The 18,829-nt window shown below is 34.1% G+C and overlaps 2 protein-coding genes across 2 annotated transcripts; one reads left to right on the forward strand and one right to left on the reverse strand.

Moving 5' to 3' along the window:
* Nucleotides 1-12,174: 12,174 nt before the first annotated feature.
* On the reverse strand, nt 12,175-13,931 carry LOC124542096. Its single transcript, XM_047120028.1, has 2 exons — nt 13,562-13,931; nt 12,175-13,073 (listed from the first exon to the last, which is right to left on the reverse strand). The coding sequence occupies exons 1-2, from the start codon at nt 13,929-13,931 to the stop codon at nt 12,442-12,444; spliced, it is 1,002 nt and encodes a 333-aa protein (XP_046975984.1). The 3' UTR covers nt 12,175-12,441.
* Nucleotides 13,932-14,359: 428 nt separating this feature from the next.
* On the forward strand, nt 14,360-17,085 carry LOC124542288. Its single transcript, XM_047120251.1, has 2 exons — nt 14,360-14,557; nt 15,578-17,085. Exons 1-2 carry the CDS (start codon nt 14,395-14,397, stop codon nt 16,981-16,983), a joined length of 1,569 nt encoding a protein of 522 aa, XP_046976207.1. The 5' UTR covers nt 14,360-14,394; the 3' UTR covers nt 16,984-17,085.
* The last annotated feature ends 1,744 nt before the right edge of the window (nt 17,086-18,829 follow it).

Here is an 18,829-nt window from a genome sequence, read left to right on the forward strand (position 1 = left end):
GTATTTTCTCAACAAATATTTCAATTTTTCAATAGTAAACCGTTGTGTGTATCGATAATATTATAGGTGAAAGATTCCTTATGTGCATTTATTTGCACAATATCAGGACCGTTGAATATCTGACTTTTTCAACTTTCTGAATTGTCGACGAGATCATTTCTGAACGATTCCCGATGTGAACATTTGCGAGAGGTAATTTTGAAGTAAAAAACCCTCACATATCATCTGAGCTATATTTTCTTGAGAATATATATTTGATACATTCACAAAATCGCACTAACAAATTTGAAGTTTTGGGTTTTTAAGATCAATTTTTCCTACAGAATTAATATCTGTGATGATATGTTATTCACACAAATAACGTTGTGAAACTTTAAAATCTATTAAATCTCTATCGACATTACTGTGGGTGAAAGATTCCCCGTATGCTCTGTTTTCCCAAATTGTGATTTTAAAATATTCGTTGCATTTTTCCAAGATTTTTCTCAGTTTCTATCTCAACACTTTGCTCTCAGACAAAGTATTGACGAATGTTTATTATTCCTCTGGGTCGATACATTGTAAAACATCTCGCCCGTTGAATATCTTTCTTTCTCAATCCCCTTAATTGTTGATGAAGTTAATTCTGAACGACTCCCGACGTGAACATTTGAGAGAGCTAATCTTGAAGTAAAAAACCCTCACATATCATCTGAGAAACATTCTCAAATGATTCATTGTGTTCTAAATTTTCACTACTAATTTTGAAGTTTGTGTGAATTCTATTCGATAAAAAATTTCTCACAGAATCGGTATCCGCAGGAGAGCATTTGGGTACTTATCAAAATGAACTTTTCATCTTTTTATTTCTAAGTAACAGAACTCTGTGTGAAACTGCAATATAAGTGGTACCTTCTCAAAAAATATTTCAATTTCTCCACACTAATGCGTTGTGTGTGTTTCTATAACATTATCGACGAATGATTCCTCAAATGTATGTCTTTGCACAATATCAAGACCGTTGAATGTCTTACATTTTTCAACTTCCTGAATTGTTGACGCGATAATTTCTGAACGACTCCCGACGTGAACACTTGCGAGAGGTAATCTTGAAGTACAAAACCCTCACATGTCATTTGCGCAACATTTTCTAGTCCTAACTATTGCATTTCAAGTCGTGTGTCGTTGTGTTTTTTTTTTGTTTGAAATATTGTGCTTTCCATGTGGTTCCATTGATGTGGTTAGTCTTCGTCAAAGACTCGAATACCCTGATACTTGTAGACAGAACCGAGTTAACACAACAATTGATATCAAAACCGCTGGATTACAATCTTCCCAATGCTTGTATCTGTTCTCAAACAGGTGTTGTCTTTCACAAAAGCGAAGGCCTTTTCTAAACTTTTCCGCTCCAGTGTGACGTGTTACATAATACTGAACACTTGACTCTTTGCACCGACATTACTGTCGTTAAGAGACTTTCAGTTTGCATTTCTTCGCACATCACGACCGTTGAATATCTTACTTTTTCCAACTTTCCGAATTGTCGACGAGATAATTTCTGAACGACTCCCGACGTGAACATTTGAGAGAGGTAATCTTGAAGTAAGAAACCCTCACATGTCATTTGTGCAACATTTTCCAATGATTCGCTGTGTTCACGAAAACGAACCAATATTTTTGAATTTTAGGGTTGTTTCCCTTAAGATAGTTTTTTAAACTGAATGAATGTCTGTAGAGTAGCGTTTGGATGTATATCAAAATGAAGTTTTCCAGCTGACAATCTAAATGACGTAACATGTCGACTCTAATTGTGGGACTAAAACATAAGTTGTATTTCTCAACGAATATTTCAGGGTTGTATTGAATTATTGACACTTATGTTCCTTGGTCCAACATCAGGACCGTTGAAAATCTTACCTTTATCAGCTTCTTAAATTGTCGACGGTATAATTTCTGAACGACTCCCGATGTGAACATTTGCGAGAGGTAATCTTGAAGTGCAACACTCTCAAAATTCATCTGAGCAACATTTTCTAAAAAGTAAAAATTCGCTATGTTCACGAAATCGCACGAAAAATTTAAAGTTTTGGGTCTTATAATATTAAATTTTTCACAGAATTTGTATCTGTCAATTTATTTCACGTTATTCGCATACAAAACTTCGTTAGAGATAAGATGGTACATATATACAAGCGGAAATATCAATGACTAAATAAGGTAATGTTTATTAAGGGAAGCATGTTTTACGAAGCGGTATCTTAACTTGTATAAACAATATTGTTTTGCGAGACTTTTATGTAAAATACGGTCTCTCTTGTAATGACACCAGAACCGTCGAATTTCTGTCCCCTCAATGGACGGATACATTAATTTGTAACCAAGTTCAAAAAGCAGGCGGTTTTCAATTCATCTGTATATTTTTTGTTTGTTACCTCATAACTTTTTACTGGATTAACCGATTTTGATATTTTGTTTTGTTTGAAAGCGTTCTCATATGCGCTGTTTGGTACAACATCAGGACCATTGAATATCTTTCTTTCTAAATCTCCTTAATTGTCGATGAAGTTAATTCTGAACGACTCCCGACGTGAACAGTTGCGAGAGGTAATCTTGAAGTAAAAAACCCTCACATGTCATGTCAGCGATATTTTCAAATGATTCGTTGTGTTCTGAACTTTCACTACTAATTTTGAAGTTTGAGTGAATTCTATTCGATAAAAAATTTCTCACAGAATCGGTATCCGCATTTGGGTACTTATCGAAATGAACTTTTCAGCTTTTTATTTCTAAGTAACAGAACTCTATGTGAAACTACAATATAAGTGGTATTTTCTCAATAAATATTTCAAATTTTCCACACCAATACGTTGTGTGTGTTTCAATAATATTATCGACGAAAGATTCCCCATATGCGTTGTTTGGTATAACATCACGACCGTTGAATATCTTACTTTTTTTAACATTCTGAATTGTCAACGAGATAATTTCTGAACGACTCCCGACGTGAACATTTGCGAGCGGTAATCTTGAAGTAAAAAACCCTCACATGTCATTTGCGCAACGTTTTTCTAAAGATTTTGAACTCTTTGTGCCCATTGAATTCAGAATCGTTGTTGCTGTTTTATCAATGATTAACTCATACACAAACATTTCGTTTGAAAGCTAGTCCTTTTGTCCTAATCGAAATACAGTAATTCGGTTCGTTTTCTACGATCAGAGTATCGTTGTTGGACAGGGTAATATCTGGTCGGTGCCGAGGGTAGCGAACAAACTTTGTTGATAATAACATTGCCGCATATTGTATTAACCGCACCGCATATATGTACTGTATATGTACGTATGGTATAGGTATACAGATTGTAATTCAAATTTTTATTTTCAATACATATTATTTGTAATATTAAAACTAAAGTTACATTATTTCTAAATTACATACCATAGCGCCAAAAAGTCTTTTCTTAGTATTTTCTTGAGGAATATTGCACGATTTTCATCTCAACATATAACGTCGCAGTGGAACATACACAACAACTAATCTCTGTATCAATATGACAGAACATTTCTCATATGCTACACGTGACGTGAACATTTGCGAGAGGTAATCTTTGAGTACAATACCCTCACATGTCATCTGAGCAACATTTTCTAGATCTAATAATATATTCTCTGGGAACACGAAATCGCACAAAATAGTTTGAAGTTTTGGCTGTTTAAGATCAAATTTTCTCTGTGTGATGATTCGTTATCCACATAAGTAACGTTGTGAAATTTGCAAATCAATGAAATATGTATTCACATTACTGTAGATAAAAGATTCCTAGTATGTTTTACCAAATTATGCATTTCAAATATTCGTAGCATTTGTCCAACATTTTTGACAGTTTCTATCTCAACAATTTGCTCACAGACAAGGTATTGACGAATGTTTATTATTCGTCTGGGTTGATTCTTTGTAAAACATCACGACCGTTGAAAATCTCACCTTTATATTTGCGAGAGGTAATCTTGAAGTACAAAACCCTCACATGTCATCTGAGCAACATTTTCCAATGATTCATGTAGTTATACCACTAATTTTGAAGTTTGAGTTGTTTCTTTTAAGGTATTTTTTTCCTACTGATTGCATATCTGTGGAATACCATTTAATTATTTATCAAAATAAAACTTTCCAGTCCATCATCTCTGAGCAACACAACTCTGCGTGAAACTACAATATAAGTAGTATTTTCTCAACAAATATTTAACTTTCTCCACACCAAAACGTTGTGTGTGTATCGACAACATTACCGACAAAAGATTCCTCACATGCGTTCCTTGGAACAACAACAGGACCGTTGACTGTATCTTACTTTATTCAACTTTCTGAATTGTTTACCCAATATCTTCTGAACGACTCCCGATATGAACATTTGCAAGGAATAATATTGATACCCTCGCATGTCATTTGTACAACATATTCCAATGATTCGTTATGTTCATGGTATTGCAGGACTAATTTTGAAGTTTTAACTGCCTTTTAAGATCAAATTTTCTCACAGAATCTCTCTGTGAGATAATAATTTAACCTTAATTAATCTGTAGAGTACTATTCACGTACTTATCCGAATAAAGTTTTCCAAACCAAAACATAGTAACTCTAATGGTGTCACTAAAATATAAGTTGTATTTTGTCAACTAATATTTCAGATAATATTATAGATGAAAGAAACTATTCAATTTTAATTCGTGTGTCGTTGTATGTTTTTTTTTTGTTTGAAATATTGTTCTTCCCATGTGGTCCCATTTATGTGGTTATTCTTCGTCAAAGACGCGAATACCCTGATACTTGGAGACGGAACCGAGTTAACACAACAATTGACATCGAAACCGCTGGATTACAATCTTCCCAATGCCTGTATCTGTTCTCAAACAGGTGTTGTCTTTCTTAAAAGCGAAGGTCTTCTCTTAACTTTTCCGCTCCAGTGTGACGTGTTACATAATACTGAACACTTGACTCTTTGCACAAACTTTACTGTCGTTAAGAGACTTTCAATTTGCATTTCTTCGCACATCACGACCGTTGAATATCTTACCTTTATCAACTTCTTAAATTGTCGACGAGAAAATTTCTGAACGACTCCCGACGTGAACATTTGAGAGAGGTAATCTTGAAGTAAAAAACCCTCACATATGATTTGTGCAACATTTTCCAGTGATTCGTGTAATTATACCACTAATTTTAAGTTTAAATTGTTTCTTTTAAGGTAAAATTTTCCCACAGATTGAATATCTGTGGAATATCATTTAATAACTTATCAAAATAATACTTTCCAGTCTATCATCTCTAAGCAACAGAACTCTGTGTGATACTATAATACAATATAAGTAGTATTTTCTCAACTAATATTTAAATTTTTCTATAGTAAAACGTTGTGTGTGTATCAATAATATTACAGGCGAAAGATTCCTTATATGCATTAATTTGCACAATATCAGGACCGTTGAATATCTGACTTTTTCTATTTTTCTGAATTGTTGACGAGATCATTTCTGAACGACTCCCGATGTGAACATTTGCGAGAGGTAATCTTGATACCCTCACATGTCATTTGTACAACATTTTCCAATGATTCTTTGCATTCATGGAATCACACTAATAATTTGAAGTTTTGGGGCTTATAACAAAAAAATTTCTCACGGAATAAATATCTGTTAGAATACATTTCAAGACATTTACATAAACAACATTGTTGTGAAACTTGTAGATAAACCAAATCGACTTTTATTTCACTATATTTTCAATATTTCACGTTTTCTACACCAAAACGTTGTGTGTGTATCGATAATATAATCGATGAAAGATTAATCAAATGCATTTCTTTTACAACATCAGGACCGTTGAATATCTTGCCTTTTCAACTATCTGAATTGTTGACGAGATAATTTCTGAACGACTCCCGGTGTGAACATTTGCGAGAGGTAATCTTGAAGTACAAAACCCTCACATGTCATCTGAACAACATTTTCAAATGATTCGTTGTGTTCTAAAGTTTCACTACTAATTTTGAAGTTTGTGTGAACTCTATTCTATAAAAAAATTCTCACAGAATCGGTATCCGTAGAAGAGCATTTGGGTACTTATCGAAATGAACTTTTCAGGTTTTTATTTCTAAGTAACAGAACTCTGTATGAAACTACAATATAAGTGGTTTTCTCAATAAATATTTAAATTTTTCCACATCAATACGTTGTGTGTGTTTCAATAATATTATCGACGAAAGATTCCCCATATATTGTTTGATATAACATCACGACCGTTGAATATCTTACTTTTTTTATCTTTCTGAATTGTTGACGAGATAATTTCTGAACGACTCCCGACGTGAACATTTGCGAGAGGTAATCTTGAAGTAAAAAACCCTCACATGTCATTTGCGCAACATTTTTCTTAAGATTATGAACTCTTTGTGCCCATTGAATTCAGAATCGTTTTTGCTGTTTCATCAATGATTAACTCATACACAAACATTTCGTTTGAAAGCTAGTCCTTTTGTCCTAATCGAAATACAGTAATTCGGTTCGTTTTCTACGATCAGAGTATCGTTGTTGGACAGGGTAATATCTGGTCGGTGCCGAGGGTAGCGAACAAACTTTGTTGATAATAACATTGCCACATATTGTATTAACCGCACCGCATATATGTACTGTATATGTACGTATGGTAGAGGTATACAGATTGTTATTAAAGTTTTTTTTTTCAATAAATTTTATTTGTGATATTAAAACTAAAGTATTGCAATAAAGTTACATTATTTCTAAATTACATACCTTGGCGACAAAAAGCCTTATCTTAGTATTTTTGGAGAAATATTGCACGTTTTTCATCTCAACAAATAACGTCGTAGCGGAACATACACAACAACTTATCTCCGTATCGATATTACCAATACTTCTCGAATGCTTTGTTTCCACAACACGATGACGGTTGAAAACCTTACTTTACTACCTGAACGACTCCCATCATGAACGTTGCGAGAGTAATGTCTCGAACATCTTTTGTTTAAAAGTGAAAAGTTGTTTACGATTGTCGTATTTGAATTACCAATGGAAGGATTAATGTACTCTTTAAGATTTTCACCAGTACCGTCTAACTCGCAAAAGATTATTACTGGAAACAATATCGTTGAATATCGCAGCAAGATCGGAAGGAATATTTTTAAGCATTTATGAATTTGGACTCTTTAATTCAGAACTGCAAATTCCTAGACTTCCTAAATAGGTGACGAAATACATTCTAAAAGATTCCTAACGTGAACAGACTGAATACCTGTAGAATATAATTTAAATATTTATCAAAATAAAACTTTCCAGCCCGTTAACACAAAGTTGTGTGTATATCGATAATATTATTAACACAAGCATTTATGTGCACAACATCACGACCGTTGAATATCTTACTTTTTTCAACTTTCTGAATTGTTGACGAGATAATTTCTGAACGACTCCCGATGTGAACAGTTGCGAGAGGTAATCTTGAAGTAAAAAACCCTCACATGTCATTTGTGCAACATATTCCAACGATTCGTTATGATTATGGAACCGCTTAAATAAATTTGAAGTTTGCGATAAATTTTTTCACAGGATGAATCTGTAAATAATCTTCTATTGCTTATCATTGTTCTTGTTTTTACGATTGTCATTTGATAATTGTACCAAAGTCCTCTTAAACATGCAATGAGGATACTAATCTTCGCTAACAGCTAATAGTTCTTAACTGGAAACAAAATCGTTGAATATCTTGGCAAACTTGAAAGCCATATCATTTAAGCATTTATGGGTTTGGACTTAAGCCCAATAAATGTCTTCGTAAATTGGTGACGAAATATTCTGTGAACGACTCCAAATATTAACGTTATCAAGATTAATATCTCTTGGACATTCTAATAGATGTTTCAAATTAAAATTGCATAAAACCTTCACGGTGTCCTAAATCATTTATTAAACCTTTCATCTCAATATTTATGCGTTGTACACAAATAAACGTGTTATAGAAAATCCTATACAAATATATCGTTTGAGGAATTAAATTAATGATTATTTGTTGGGTGTGTAGAATATTTTTGGAGTAAATCCTAAACCATTTTAACTCGCTACTCCTGACAGCAAAACCGTTGAATCCCTGACTTTCATCTGGATGTATGTGACGAGTATTTGTTCTTAATCAAGTGTAAAAGATACAACCAACTCACCGAAATAGGTAATTTGGTAAATTTAATTTTTCCAAAATTTCATATTTCTCTGATCTCAAATTGATTGTTTTGACTCTGTGCAGTAACCTCTATTGATGACAGACTTTTGTGCAATTCTTTATAGAACATCAAGACCGTTGGAAATCTTACCTTATTTAACATGCTGAATCGTGTAATAAGGATAATTTATTTATAATTAATATATAATTTTATTATCTTAAGATTTTTTTTTATGGTATAGGTTGGTGGACGAGCAGATGGGCCACCTGATGGTAAGTAGTTACCATCACCCATAGACAATGACGCTGTAAGAAATATTAACTATTCCTTACATCGTCAATGTGTCACCAACCTTGGGAACTAAGATGTTATGTCCTTTGTGCCCGTAGTTACACTAGCTCACTCACCCTTCAAACCGGAACACAACAATACTGAGTACTGTTATTTGGCGGTAGAGTAACGGATGAGTGGGTGGTACCTACCCAGACGGGCTTGCTCAAAGCTCTACCACAAAGTAAGTACTTGTTGACTTCCATACAGGATAGATTATACACACATAGTAGATAGATTTACTTTTTAAATGATGACTAAGATTAACTACTGCATTTCTTGCTCTTGTATTCTCGACAGAACTGTTGATAATTTTATTTAATATAGTTCGTAAAATGACGTTTCAAAAGTGCTCGTAAAAGCCTACTTGAATAAAGTTTATTTTGATTTTGATAAAATTTATTGCTGTATCGATGGTAAGTGGTCATCACCGCCTATAGACAAAAGCATTTTCACTCACTTGTTTCCATACTTTTCACTCATTCATGTTTCAAATCACGCATTAGAAAAAAAATACCTACAGTTATTTTTTGATATCTTGAATAGTTTCAGAAATAATTTTACGGTCTTATAATCGATAAAATCAAAATCAAAATAAACTTTATTCAAGTAGGCTTTTACAAGCACTTTTGAATCGTCATTTTACAATTAAGTGAAGCTACCACCGGTTCAGAAAGTAGATTCTACCGAGAAGAACCGGCAAGAAACTCAGTAGTTACTCTTTTTCAACATTTAAAAATTACAGTCATATTAAAAAAGTTATATAGGTTACACTTTTACCGCGTTTTTTGTTCATAGTTGAGTTTGAGTTTAGGTAGAACTCAAACTCAAACTCAAAACTCAAACTCAAACTCAAATTCCTTTATTCAATATAAAAGCATTACACTTACTTATTGATTGTCAAATAAACACTACCACCGGTTCGGAAAAAGGAACACCCTGACCTGAGAAGAACCGGCGAAAGAAACTCAGCGGGTCTTTTTTTTCTGTTATTTTTTTTTGTCAAATTTATAAGGTACATAGTAGTATATGATAAGAAATAGCCAGGAGGCGATCGTTTCATTCCCAAGGTGTGCTATCAAACATAAACTCGCTAATTGTATAGTAACCTTTTGCACACAAGCGTTCCTTAACAATTTTTTTAAATTTGGCAACAGAAGCATTTTGAACGCTTTCTGGGATCCTGTTGTAGAAGCGTATACATTGCCCCACAAAAGAGTTACTGACTCTATGCAGTCGAGTAACAGGAGTAACAAGATTGTGTTTGTTCCTTGTACCAATGTTATGAGAATCACATTTTCTCATAAAAACATTAATATTTTTCCGTACATACCAAACATTACAAAATATGTATTGAGAAGCAACAGTCAATATCTTAATTTCTTTAAATCTATACCTTAATGATTCCTTGGCTCCTAGGTTATAGATTGCGCGAATAGCCCTCTTCTGCAGCACAAATATAGTTTGGATAGCGGCTGCGTTACCCCAAAGCATAATACCGTAGGACATTATACTATGAAAGTAACTAAAATATACTAGTCGAGCCGTATCTTTATCAGTAAGTAATCTAATTTTTTTGACCGCAAATGCCGCAGAACTCAGTCTACCCGCCAATCCGTTTATGTGGGGGAGCCACTGTAACTTGGCATCAAGAGTAAGGCCAAGAAATTCAGTTGTTTCAACTGGATCCATCGATTCCCCATTGATAAGTACATCGGGTTTTACATTTTGCACATTTGGTGTGCTAAATTTTACAATTTTAGTTTTTTTATTATTCATTCAATAGATTAAGGCAGACCTGAGATGGCCCAGTGGTTAGAACGCGTGCATCTTAATCGATGATTTCGGGTCCAAACCCAGGTAAATACCACTATATATATGTGCTTAATTTGTGTTTATAATTCATATCGGGCTCGGCGTTGAAGGAAAACATCGCAAAGAAACCTGCATGTGTCTAATTCCATCGAAATTCTGCCACATGTGCATTCCACTAACCCGTTTGGAACAGCGTGGTGGAATATGTTCCGAACCCTACTTAATGGAAGAGGAGGCCTTAGCCCAGCAGTGGGTAATTTACAAGCTGTTACTATAAAGGCATTATATATCACGGCAGTTCGGTCCAGCCGTTCCAGAGATTATCTATCTTGTCAGATTGTAAATAGGCTATTATACAATGCGAAAAATTAATTGTGAATTATTGTAATCAGTGTAGATTATGAGTTTAAAAACGAAAGTTGAAAATAATACTTAATTTATTCAAAAATCAATAAATAAAAATGTATTTTTTCAAATGTTTGTCACGTGACACAAAACGCTCTTGATTAGCCGAGCTTATGATGAAGTCACTTTCTTGTAAACCTTGCTTTTCTACTATATGTACCACAGATTAAAATACAGCAAAGTGACGTCACCGACCCCATTGCGGCGCCATATAGTCCAAGTAGCGTTTTCGCGCGTTATTTAAATATGGAATTTTTAATATGATATTTTTCGGCAAATATGTACTAGAAATAAAAAAAAACAACTACTGGCTTCCTTAACCTCTACTAAACAATATAAAATGGATTTTAAAAACCAGTCAAATAGCCTATTGTCGAAATATTGTGAACCGTGAAATATGATTCCAATTTAAAGCATTATTTTTCGCTATATTGTAATCTATCGATGGGAAACGGTCAAATTGTGAACTGGTGTCGAACGGAATGCATCTCGCGCGCTGATTGGTTGAACGTTATTGGCACCCCGCTTCCCCGGCATCCGCCATATGACGCCATATTGCCAGTGGCGGATTTACAAATCTGCCGCTAGTAGGCTAGCCTAGGCTATTCAATTTTTGCCACCCCTACTTTTTTTTCAACATTTATGATTTGTGTTCTATCGTCCTCATTACATCGGTTTTTTCCGTTATTAGTATGATTATAAACTAGCTGATATTTCTGTCAGTTACTAGATTATTTTTCCAACCCGCTATGCAGTGACGAGTATTACGAATTACGGACGTAATGCGTATACACATGATTATAAGTTTTTTTTTTTTTTAATTTCTGTAAGATAATAACAAATTTTGGCCAAATTTGCCGCCTCTAAGCCTACTTAGCCTATTCGCAAATCCACCACTGTTGTAATCTAACGAATTTTGTAATCTTACGAATATATACAAATAAAAACATTTTTAAATAACAATGTTTTATTTAATATTCTAAAATAAACCCAATGTTTTCAAGCACCAATTTTATGAATAAGATTTATAATCGAACTAAATCTAATGTACAGTAAATTTATTCATTAGAAGGCTTGTTCAGAATTAAAAGTGAAACTGACATTTTAAAGTATCTACATCTGTTAAATTTATTGACAAAAAACCTTCTTGGTTTGACGTGATATAAAAGCAGGACCTTCTTCAATCTTAAAAAAATAACTATTATCTTTTGATATATAAAAAAACTAGCTGTGCCAGCAACCTTATACACGTTTGAATTTACAAAGAAAATATATATTATTGTAGCCTAAGTTACTCCCTATTATATTAGCTATCTTCCAGTGAAAATCGTCAAAATCAGTCTAGTCGTTCCAGAGATTAGCCGGAACAGACAGGCAGACAGACAAAAATTGTAAAAGATGTTAATTTGGTATAGGTACGAGTATACATATGCATTGAGTAAAAAAGGGCTATTTTAATATTACATACAGACACTCCAATTTTATTATATGTATAGATAGATTATGAATAGAAATTGAATTAAACGATGTACTTTTTAAATTTCCTAGCAAACGCATTAACTGTTTATTAAGACATCAAATCCCACAGACGATAAAGCAACGGTACGAATACTTTTCACGTCAAAGATCTTGGGCGATTATGCCCAAAAATAAAAAAGAGTTCCTATATATTTAACAGAATTATTTATCTGTGGTTGACACGAATCCTTCCAGTGAAGCGTTCGTCTGTGAAATTCTCGTAAATCAAGTCAGGACTAAACGAGCCATCTTCCAGACTCTTCTGAAACGTCTTCCAAATTTTCTTCTTTTCCAAATACGTTTCGTCCTTTTTATTACAAATCGCTGACAGCGTTGTGTTTATCCAAGCCTCGTAATACGGCCTTGTGTGGTCTGTGATCGTATTCGGCGCCCATTTCGCTATTTCCGTTGGCGGTGAAACGCCGTATCTTTCGCGAATAGGCGACACTATTTCCCTTCTATGCTTGATTTTCTTATCAAATTTACTATTTCGTTTACTGTTCACGTTCTCATCGAAATTATTCCTTGTATCCATTTTGTTTCTCTGATGTCTGTTGATTAATTTCGGTATATTTGTTTTTCTTACATTATTTACAACTGGTATTTTTATTTTAATTGCTTTCTGTGGTTTTCTTTCAGTGAATGTAACGGCTTTGTACGTTTTCGTAGCATCGTTTGTATCTGTTATCGTTTTGATCAGAGGTCTTTTGTTTGCCGGATGTGACGTGTTATCCATTTTGACATTTGGCTTAGATTCGCGTGATATGTTCTTAACATCCACCCGTGCCTTGGAATGATCTGTAATGTTTGTAAATATGGTTTTAATAATTTTGTGGAGAGAGGGATCTTATCCACCAATGGGATAAAGGTGATGATCATCATCCTTTTTTTTGTGGTATAGGTTGGCGGACAAGCATATGGGCTTGCACAAAACCCTACCACCAAGTAAAATGCTGGTAATAAAATAATGATACAACTATAAATATCACTTTTTAGTTTTTTTTTAATTAATAATTAACATTGCATCATATATATTAAAAGCTTGTAAATTTCCCATTGCTGGGCTAACGCGTCCCCTTCCTTTGAGGACAAAGTTTGGAGCATAGCGGCTTGGTGGATACACCGAATTTCGATCAAATTAATCACATGCAGGTTTCCTCACGATGTATTCCTTTACCGCTCGAGATGATTTTAACACATATAGCACATGAAAATTAAGTGGTGCTTGCCTTGGTTTGAATCCGTTACCATTATTAACCACCTCGTCTCAAAAGAATTCTATTTACCTTTATTGAGTTCATCTTTTATATCAAATATATTCCTAGATTTGGTTTCGTATCTCCTATCAAGTAAATTCTTTGTTTTACTATTTTTATCGTTGTCTCTTTTCTTCTCGGTGTCTTGTGTATTTGCGTCCCTTTTTTCAATTTTTGAAGGCAAGCTGAAGTGCGGTAGTCTCGAGTTTAAGTTTTGTATTTTGCTTTCAATTTTCTCCTTACTGTTTAATTGATATGAGTCTCCCCGATCTTTGCTGAATCTGATATCTTTGTTACTTATCTTTTTGTTATTGTAATTAGTTTTGTTCAAATCTGCGACCTTATCTTTTGTAAAGGTTTTGTAAATTCGTTTGCTATCTATTGCGTTAATTTTATCCATTGTAGAGTTAAAACACTTTAAATTTTAATTATATTGTATTTCACTAGTAATTTTAATTTATTTTTATGTCAAATTTTAAATGTCATGACCATCTGGATTAGGTTATATCTTCAAGGAGTTTTATATATGTCATCAATAAATAACAAACAACCATAAATAAATCTTTAAAAAACTTTAAAATAGCTTTTTTGTCTTGATAGATATTTATAAAGGTCGAAAAAAGTAAATCAAAATTGTTAAAACAAAAATCAACAATATGCAAACGAAATGTTATTTTTAATCTGTTACTTAGTTCTATAAATTAAAAAAAAAACAACAAACGACATTGTCAAAATTGAAAAAATAAAAATCATGAAAATCTAAAAAAATATCGTATCTCCTCGTGATATGCTCCTTCTTATATTTCAACCAATTATTCGATAGACGCACAGACATTTAATATATATATAAAAACATCTATGAAATGGATAAGGTTGTGAAATCCAAGTCTTCAAACAATGGTATACCTCTTAAACCCAAGAAGAACAAGAAAAGTATCAGTGATGGCGATTTTGCACCCAATTTAGTAAAAAAGCAAGGAGTATATATGGACAGGAAACTATTTAAGTCACCCTTGTACACTCAAGGTAATCCATTAACTAGTGACTACCCCCGTCTTCGCACGGGTGCAATGCTACTAAATATACCAAATTATCTTGTTTCTCTGCTATTTTGTCCATGTATTTATGGCTAGAGGTTTGTGCATGGTTAGAACGCGTGCATCTTAGCCGATGATTGCTTCAGGCAAGCACCGGGTGCTATCAGGCTCGGCGAAAGAAAACTTCGTGAGGAAACCTGCATGTGTCTAATTTAAACGAAATTCTGACATATGTGCATTCAACCAACCCGCATTGGAACAGCGTGGTGGAATATGTTATAAACCCTCTCCCTAATGGAAGAGGAGGCCTTATCCCAGCAGTGGGAAGTTTATAGACTGTTACTTTACATTACTTTAAGCATACATAACGACAGACAGCTGTAAGTGACTTTGTTTTATACTATGTAATCATCAAACTCTTACTAATAAATAATAAGATTATTTATATATCTAGCTGTGCCCAAAACTAGGTGCACGTTTGAATTAAACAAAAAATATTTTAGTAAGTTACTCCTTATAACAACAGCTGCCAGTGAAAGTATCGTCAAAATCGATCGAGCTGTTCCAGAGATTAGCCGCAACAAACAGGTTGACAGATAAAAATTTAATAAAACCTGTTTTGGTATACTAGCAATGGCCGCGTCTTCGTGCGAGTTTCATTCTAACAATAAAATTATTGTTCTCAAGTTATTGACAGTACAAGTACTGTCAATAACTTGACAGTACTTGTACTGTCAATAACTGTCCAAGGACATTGCGGTGTGACTCTATTATTATTTTATAGATAATTCTAAAATAAAAGCAGCCTAAGTTACTCCTACTACATCAGCTATCAAATTAAAAACGGTGCAACTGTTCCCGATCAGTCGGAACAGACAGACAGACAAAAATTGTAAAATATGTTATTTTCCTATAGATACAAATACAATTAGTAAAAGGCAGTTGTTTTCATATTACGAACAGACACTCCATCATAATTACATATTATAAAAGTTGTATTAACTTTCAGAGGCACATGACTTCGAAAATAGCAGGCGACCACCGCCAAGACCGAGACCGGGCCGGAAGAAGTTTCTAGCCTCAGTTCTGAGAATACTATCGAAATCAACAACCGGTACACAATACCCTGATCTCGAAGATAAAACAAACACACATAAAAAAACTAGAGTGCGATCTAGACACGAAATAGACACAAGAAACGAAAAACCTAATAAACGAGCTAAATACAAATCAAGAATACTAAATAAAAACATCAACAATGATGACGATCAATTCATAATACTACAATCAACAAAGCAAATAGCCCAAACACCGTCGAATTACTCCGAAGCAAACGCCTTAAGTCTACACGAAGATAAGACGAAAATAAGATCGATCAGAGACATTCTGTTGAACAATACGTACAGTGGATTAGCAGAAAGTATAGCCAGAGATCTCTTAGATGATAAACCAGCAAGGAAAGATAAGAAGATAAGGATCAAAGATGAACCGACAACCATCGCATCTGAATTGAAGAAGGAAGGGGAAAAGAAGATTTATAATTTATTCGTCGATTTATTGGAAAGTACGTTCAATACTTACAATCTTAAAGACGAGTCACCGTGTGAATCTAAAGTCGCTCTAGAAATAAACGAATCGATAGCCAATAAATTGACAATTAAAAGTAAGTTAGAATCGAATGAAGTAACGACAAATGCAGCTAAGAACTCTCCGGTGACAACGAGGAAAAGCATCGATAATCCCATTAGTATAAGACTCTCCAGTCCGAAGCCTCATAAACGCGTCGTTCCTAGAGTAACAGTGAAATCTTGTGATTATACAACAGCTAATGCACCAGAATCACGCAGCTTTCCGAGTAAGAGGAGATCTATCAGAAACAAGAGAAAGAAGAAGTTGATAAGTGTCTTCAAAGAGGAATTACAGCTGAAGCCGACGTTCGAAGAACCGAATAATTTATTTCAAGCTTTGAAAGTGATGGCGAAAAATAAACAAAAGAATAACGTGTACGAGAAAGCGAAGCGTTTCAGGAATACATCAGTGGACGACATAGATCAACGTGAATGCGTTTTTAAGAGACGTAAAATTATATCAATTAAGCCGAAGAAAATTTCGAAGATTGTAAACCGCGATGTTATCGGGCAGAGATATTCGGAATACAATACGAGGGTCAAAAAGAGGGAAAGGAACTCTGTTATACCATCGCAGCATTCGATTAAAGTGTACGGATACAACTACGAAGATGTCGTTGAGAGGAAGAGTGTACAGTACCCGAAAAGCCATGAGAAATTGCCTCAGAATGATACCAAAAATCGCGGACTTTCGTTGACGTCATCACCCTTTACTATGGAATCGAATTTGGACTTTTATACTTTGCTGAAGTTCCCCGATCGATCCTCTTGTGATTTTACATACTGATTAATTAACGATTCATTTTTTAATTAACCTTAAATGCCTTTTACAAAACCCTAGTTTTTCCAATTACAAGATTTAGAGCAAGACAAATAAAGAATTTTGACACATAATTGACATATTATTGGTTGAGATCCTAATCTTTTTATTACTTATAGTCGCTTATGGATTAGCTCTTGTTTTTAAAAATAAAAGTAGTCTATGCCACATAGCTAGCCACCCTCTCCAACTTTGCACGGGTACAATAGTGATAATAAATATTCTACAGAATGTCTTAGAACGTTCACAGTTATTTTTTTGTGATAAAAACATATATATTTACATTTCGTAAGCCTCTAAAACTATCTGTGTTTACTATATTGAGCAACAACAATAACAACAACAGCCTGTAAATTCCCACTGCTGGGCTAAAGGCCTCCTATCCCTTTTAATAGAAGGTTTGGAATATATTCCACCACGCTGTTCCAATGCGGGTTTGTGGAATACACATGTGGCAGAATTTCTATGAAATTTGTCACATACAGGTTTCCTCACGATGTTTTCCTTCACCGCTGAGCATGAGATGAATTATAAAGACAAATTAAGCACATATGTATAGTGGTGCCTGCCTGGGTTTGAACCCGCAATCATCGGTTAAGATGCATGTGTTCTAACCACTGGGCCATCTCGACTCGCTCGGCCATCTCGACTCTATATTGAGCATTTACTTATAAACCTCACTCTTGAATCAATCTATCTTTAAAAAAAACCACATCAAAACCGTTGTGTTATTTTAAAGACAGACAGACGGTCAGTCTGTCTGTTCCTATGTATGCTTAGATCTTTAAAACTACGTAACATTTTTGGTGCGTTTTTCATTTAATAGAGTGAATCAAGAGAAAGGTTTATATGTATAATACATGCAAGATGCAAAAGAAACGCTGATAATTTTAGAGGTTTCTAATGTGATGTCGTAAATAAAAACATTTGGCGCTTACATTGCAAACGCTGACTGAACCCTACGACATAGATCAAAATAATGTACAACAGTACTGTACACTTTTTTTATTGTATAGGTTGGCCTCCTGATGGTAAATGGTCACCATCACCCATAGACAATGACGCTGTAAGAAATATTAACTATTCCATAAATCGTCAATGCGCCACCAACCTTGGGAACCTTGGGAACTAAGATATTATGTCCCTTGTGCCTGTAGTTACACTGACTCACCCTTCAAACCGGAACGCAACAACACTGAGTACTGTTATTTGGCGGTATGATAACTGATGAGTGGGTGGTACCCAGATGGGCTTGCACGAAGCCCTACCATCAAGTCACTCTTTAGACAGCCAAGTCACACTTTAAAAATGTCTACAAAATAGTCTACGATATATCTCTTAGGGATAACACACAACCATTTTTCATCCTTTACTTACGAGAAATATCGGCTTATTTTTTAAGCGATTTTGGGCAATACAACATTAATTCTTATCCAATTAAGTAACTTAAATAGACCAATATGTAATTTTCGAATATATCACAGATTTAAAATGCAGGGACATAGCTGTTTGTATTGTCTAATGACAAAATGCTGTGGAAGTTGTAAGACATTCTGTAGTACATTTAGTATCAGCAATTCATCTCTGCGTGCGGGTTTGATCATTACATATTTTAAAATTGGTATATATGTAGTTAAAATTTGTTACTGTTGTATATTTTAAATTGAAATACTTATCGATGCATGTGACATTGTCTACGTTTTTTTCTTATTTGGTGTAAAATATATTGTCAATCTTTTTTAGATAAGTCTAGAATTTCAATTTTCTATGCAGAGCAAAAACATTGGTACTGCCCTTTTGGGATCTAAATTAT

This window comes from Vanessa cardui, chromosome 30 (genome assembly GCF_905220365.1).
Source record: "Vanessa cardui chromosome 30, ilVanCard2.1, whole genome shotgun sequence".
In the NCBI taxonomy this organism is placed as follows: Eukaryota; Metazoa; Arthropoda; class Insecta; order Lepidoptera; family Nymphalidae; genus Vanessa; species Vanessa cardui.

Coding starts and splice junctions, on each gene's coding strand:
- LOC124542096 (XM_047120028.1), bottom strand. CDS start 13,931: ATGGATAAAATTAACGCAATAGATAGCAAACGAATTTACAAAACCTTT. Junction 13,074..13,561: donor AAAAGATGAACTCAATAAAG/GTAAATAGAATT, acceptor CAAACATTACAG/ATCATTCCAAGGCACGGGTG.
- LOC124542288 (XM_047120251.1), top strand. CDS start 14,395: ATGGATAAGGTTGTGAAATCCAAGTCTTCAAACAATGGTATACCTCTT. Junction 14,558..15,577: donor GTCACCCTTGTACACTCAAG/GTAATCCATTAA, acceptor ATTAACTTTCAG/AGGCACATGACTTCGAAAAT.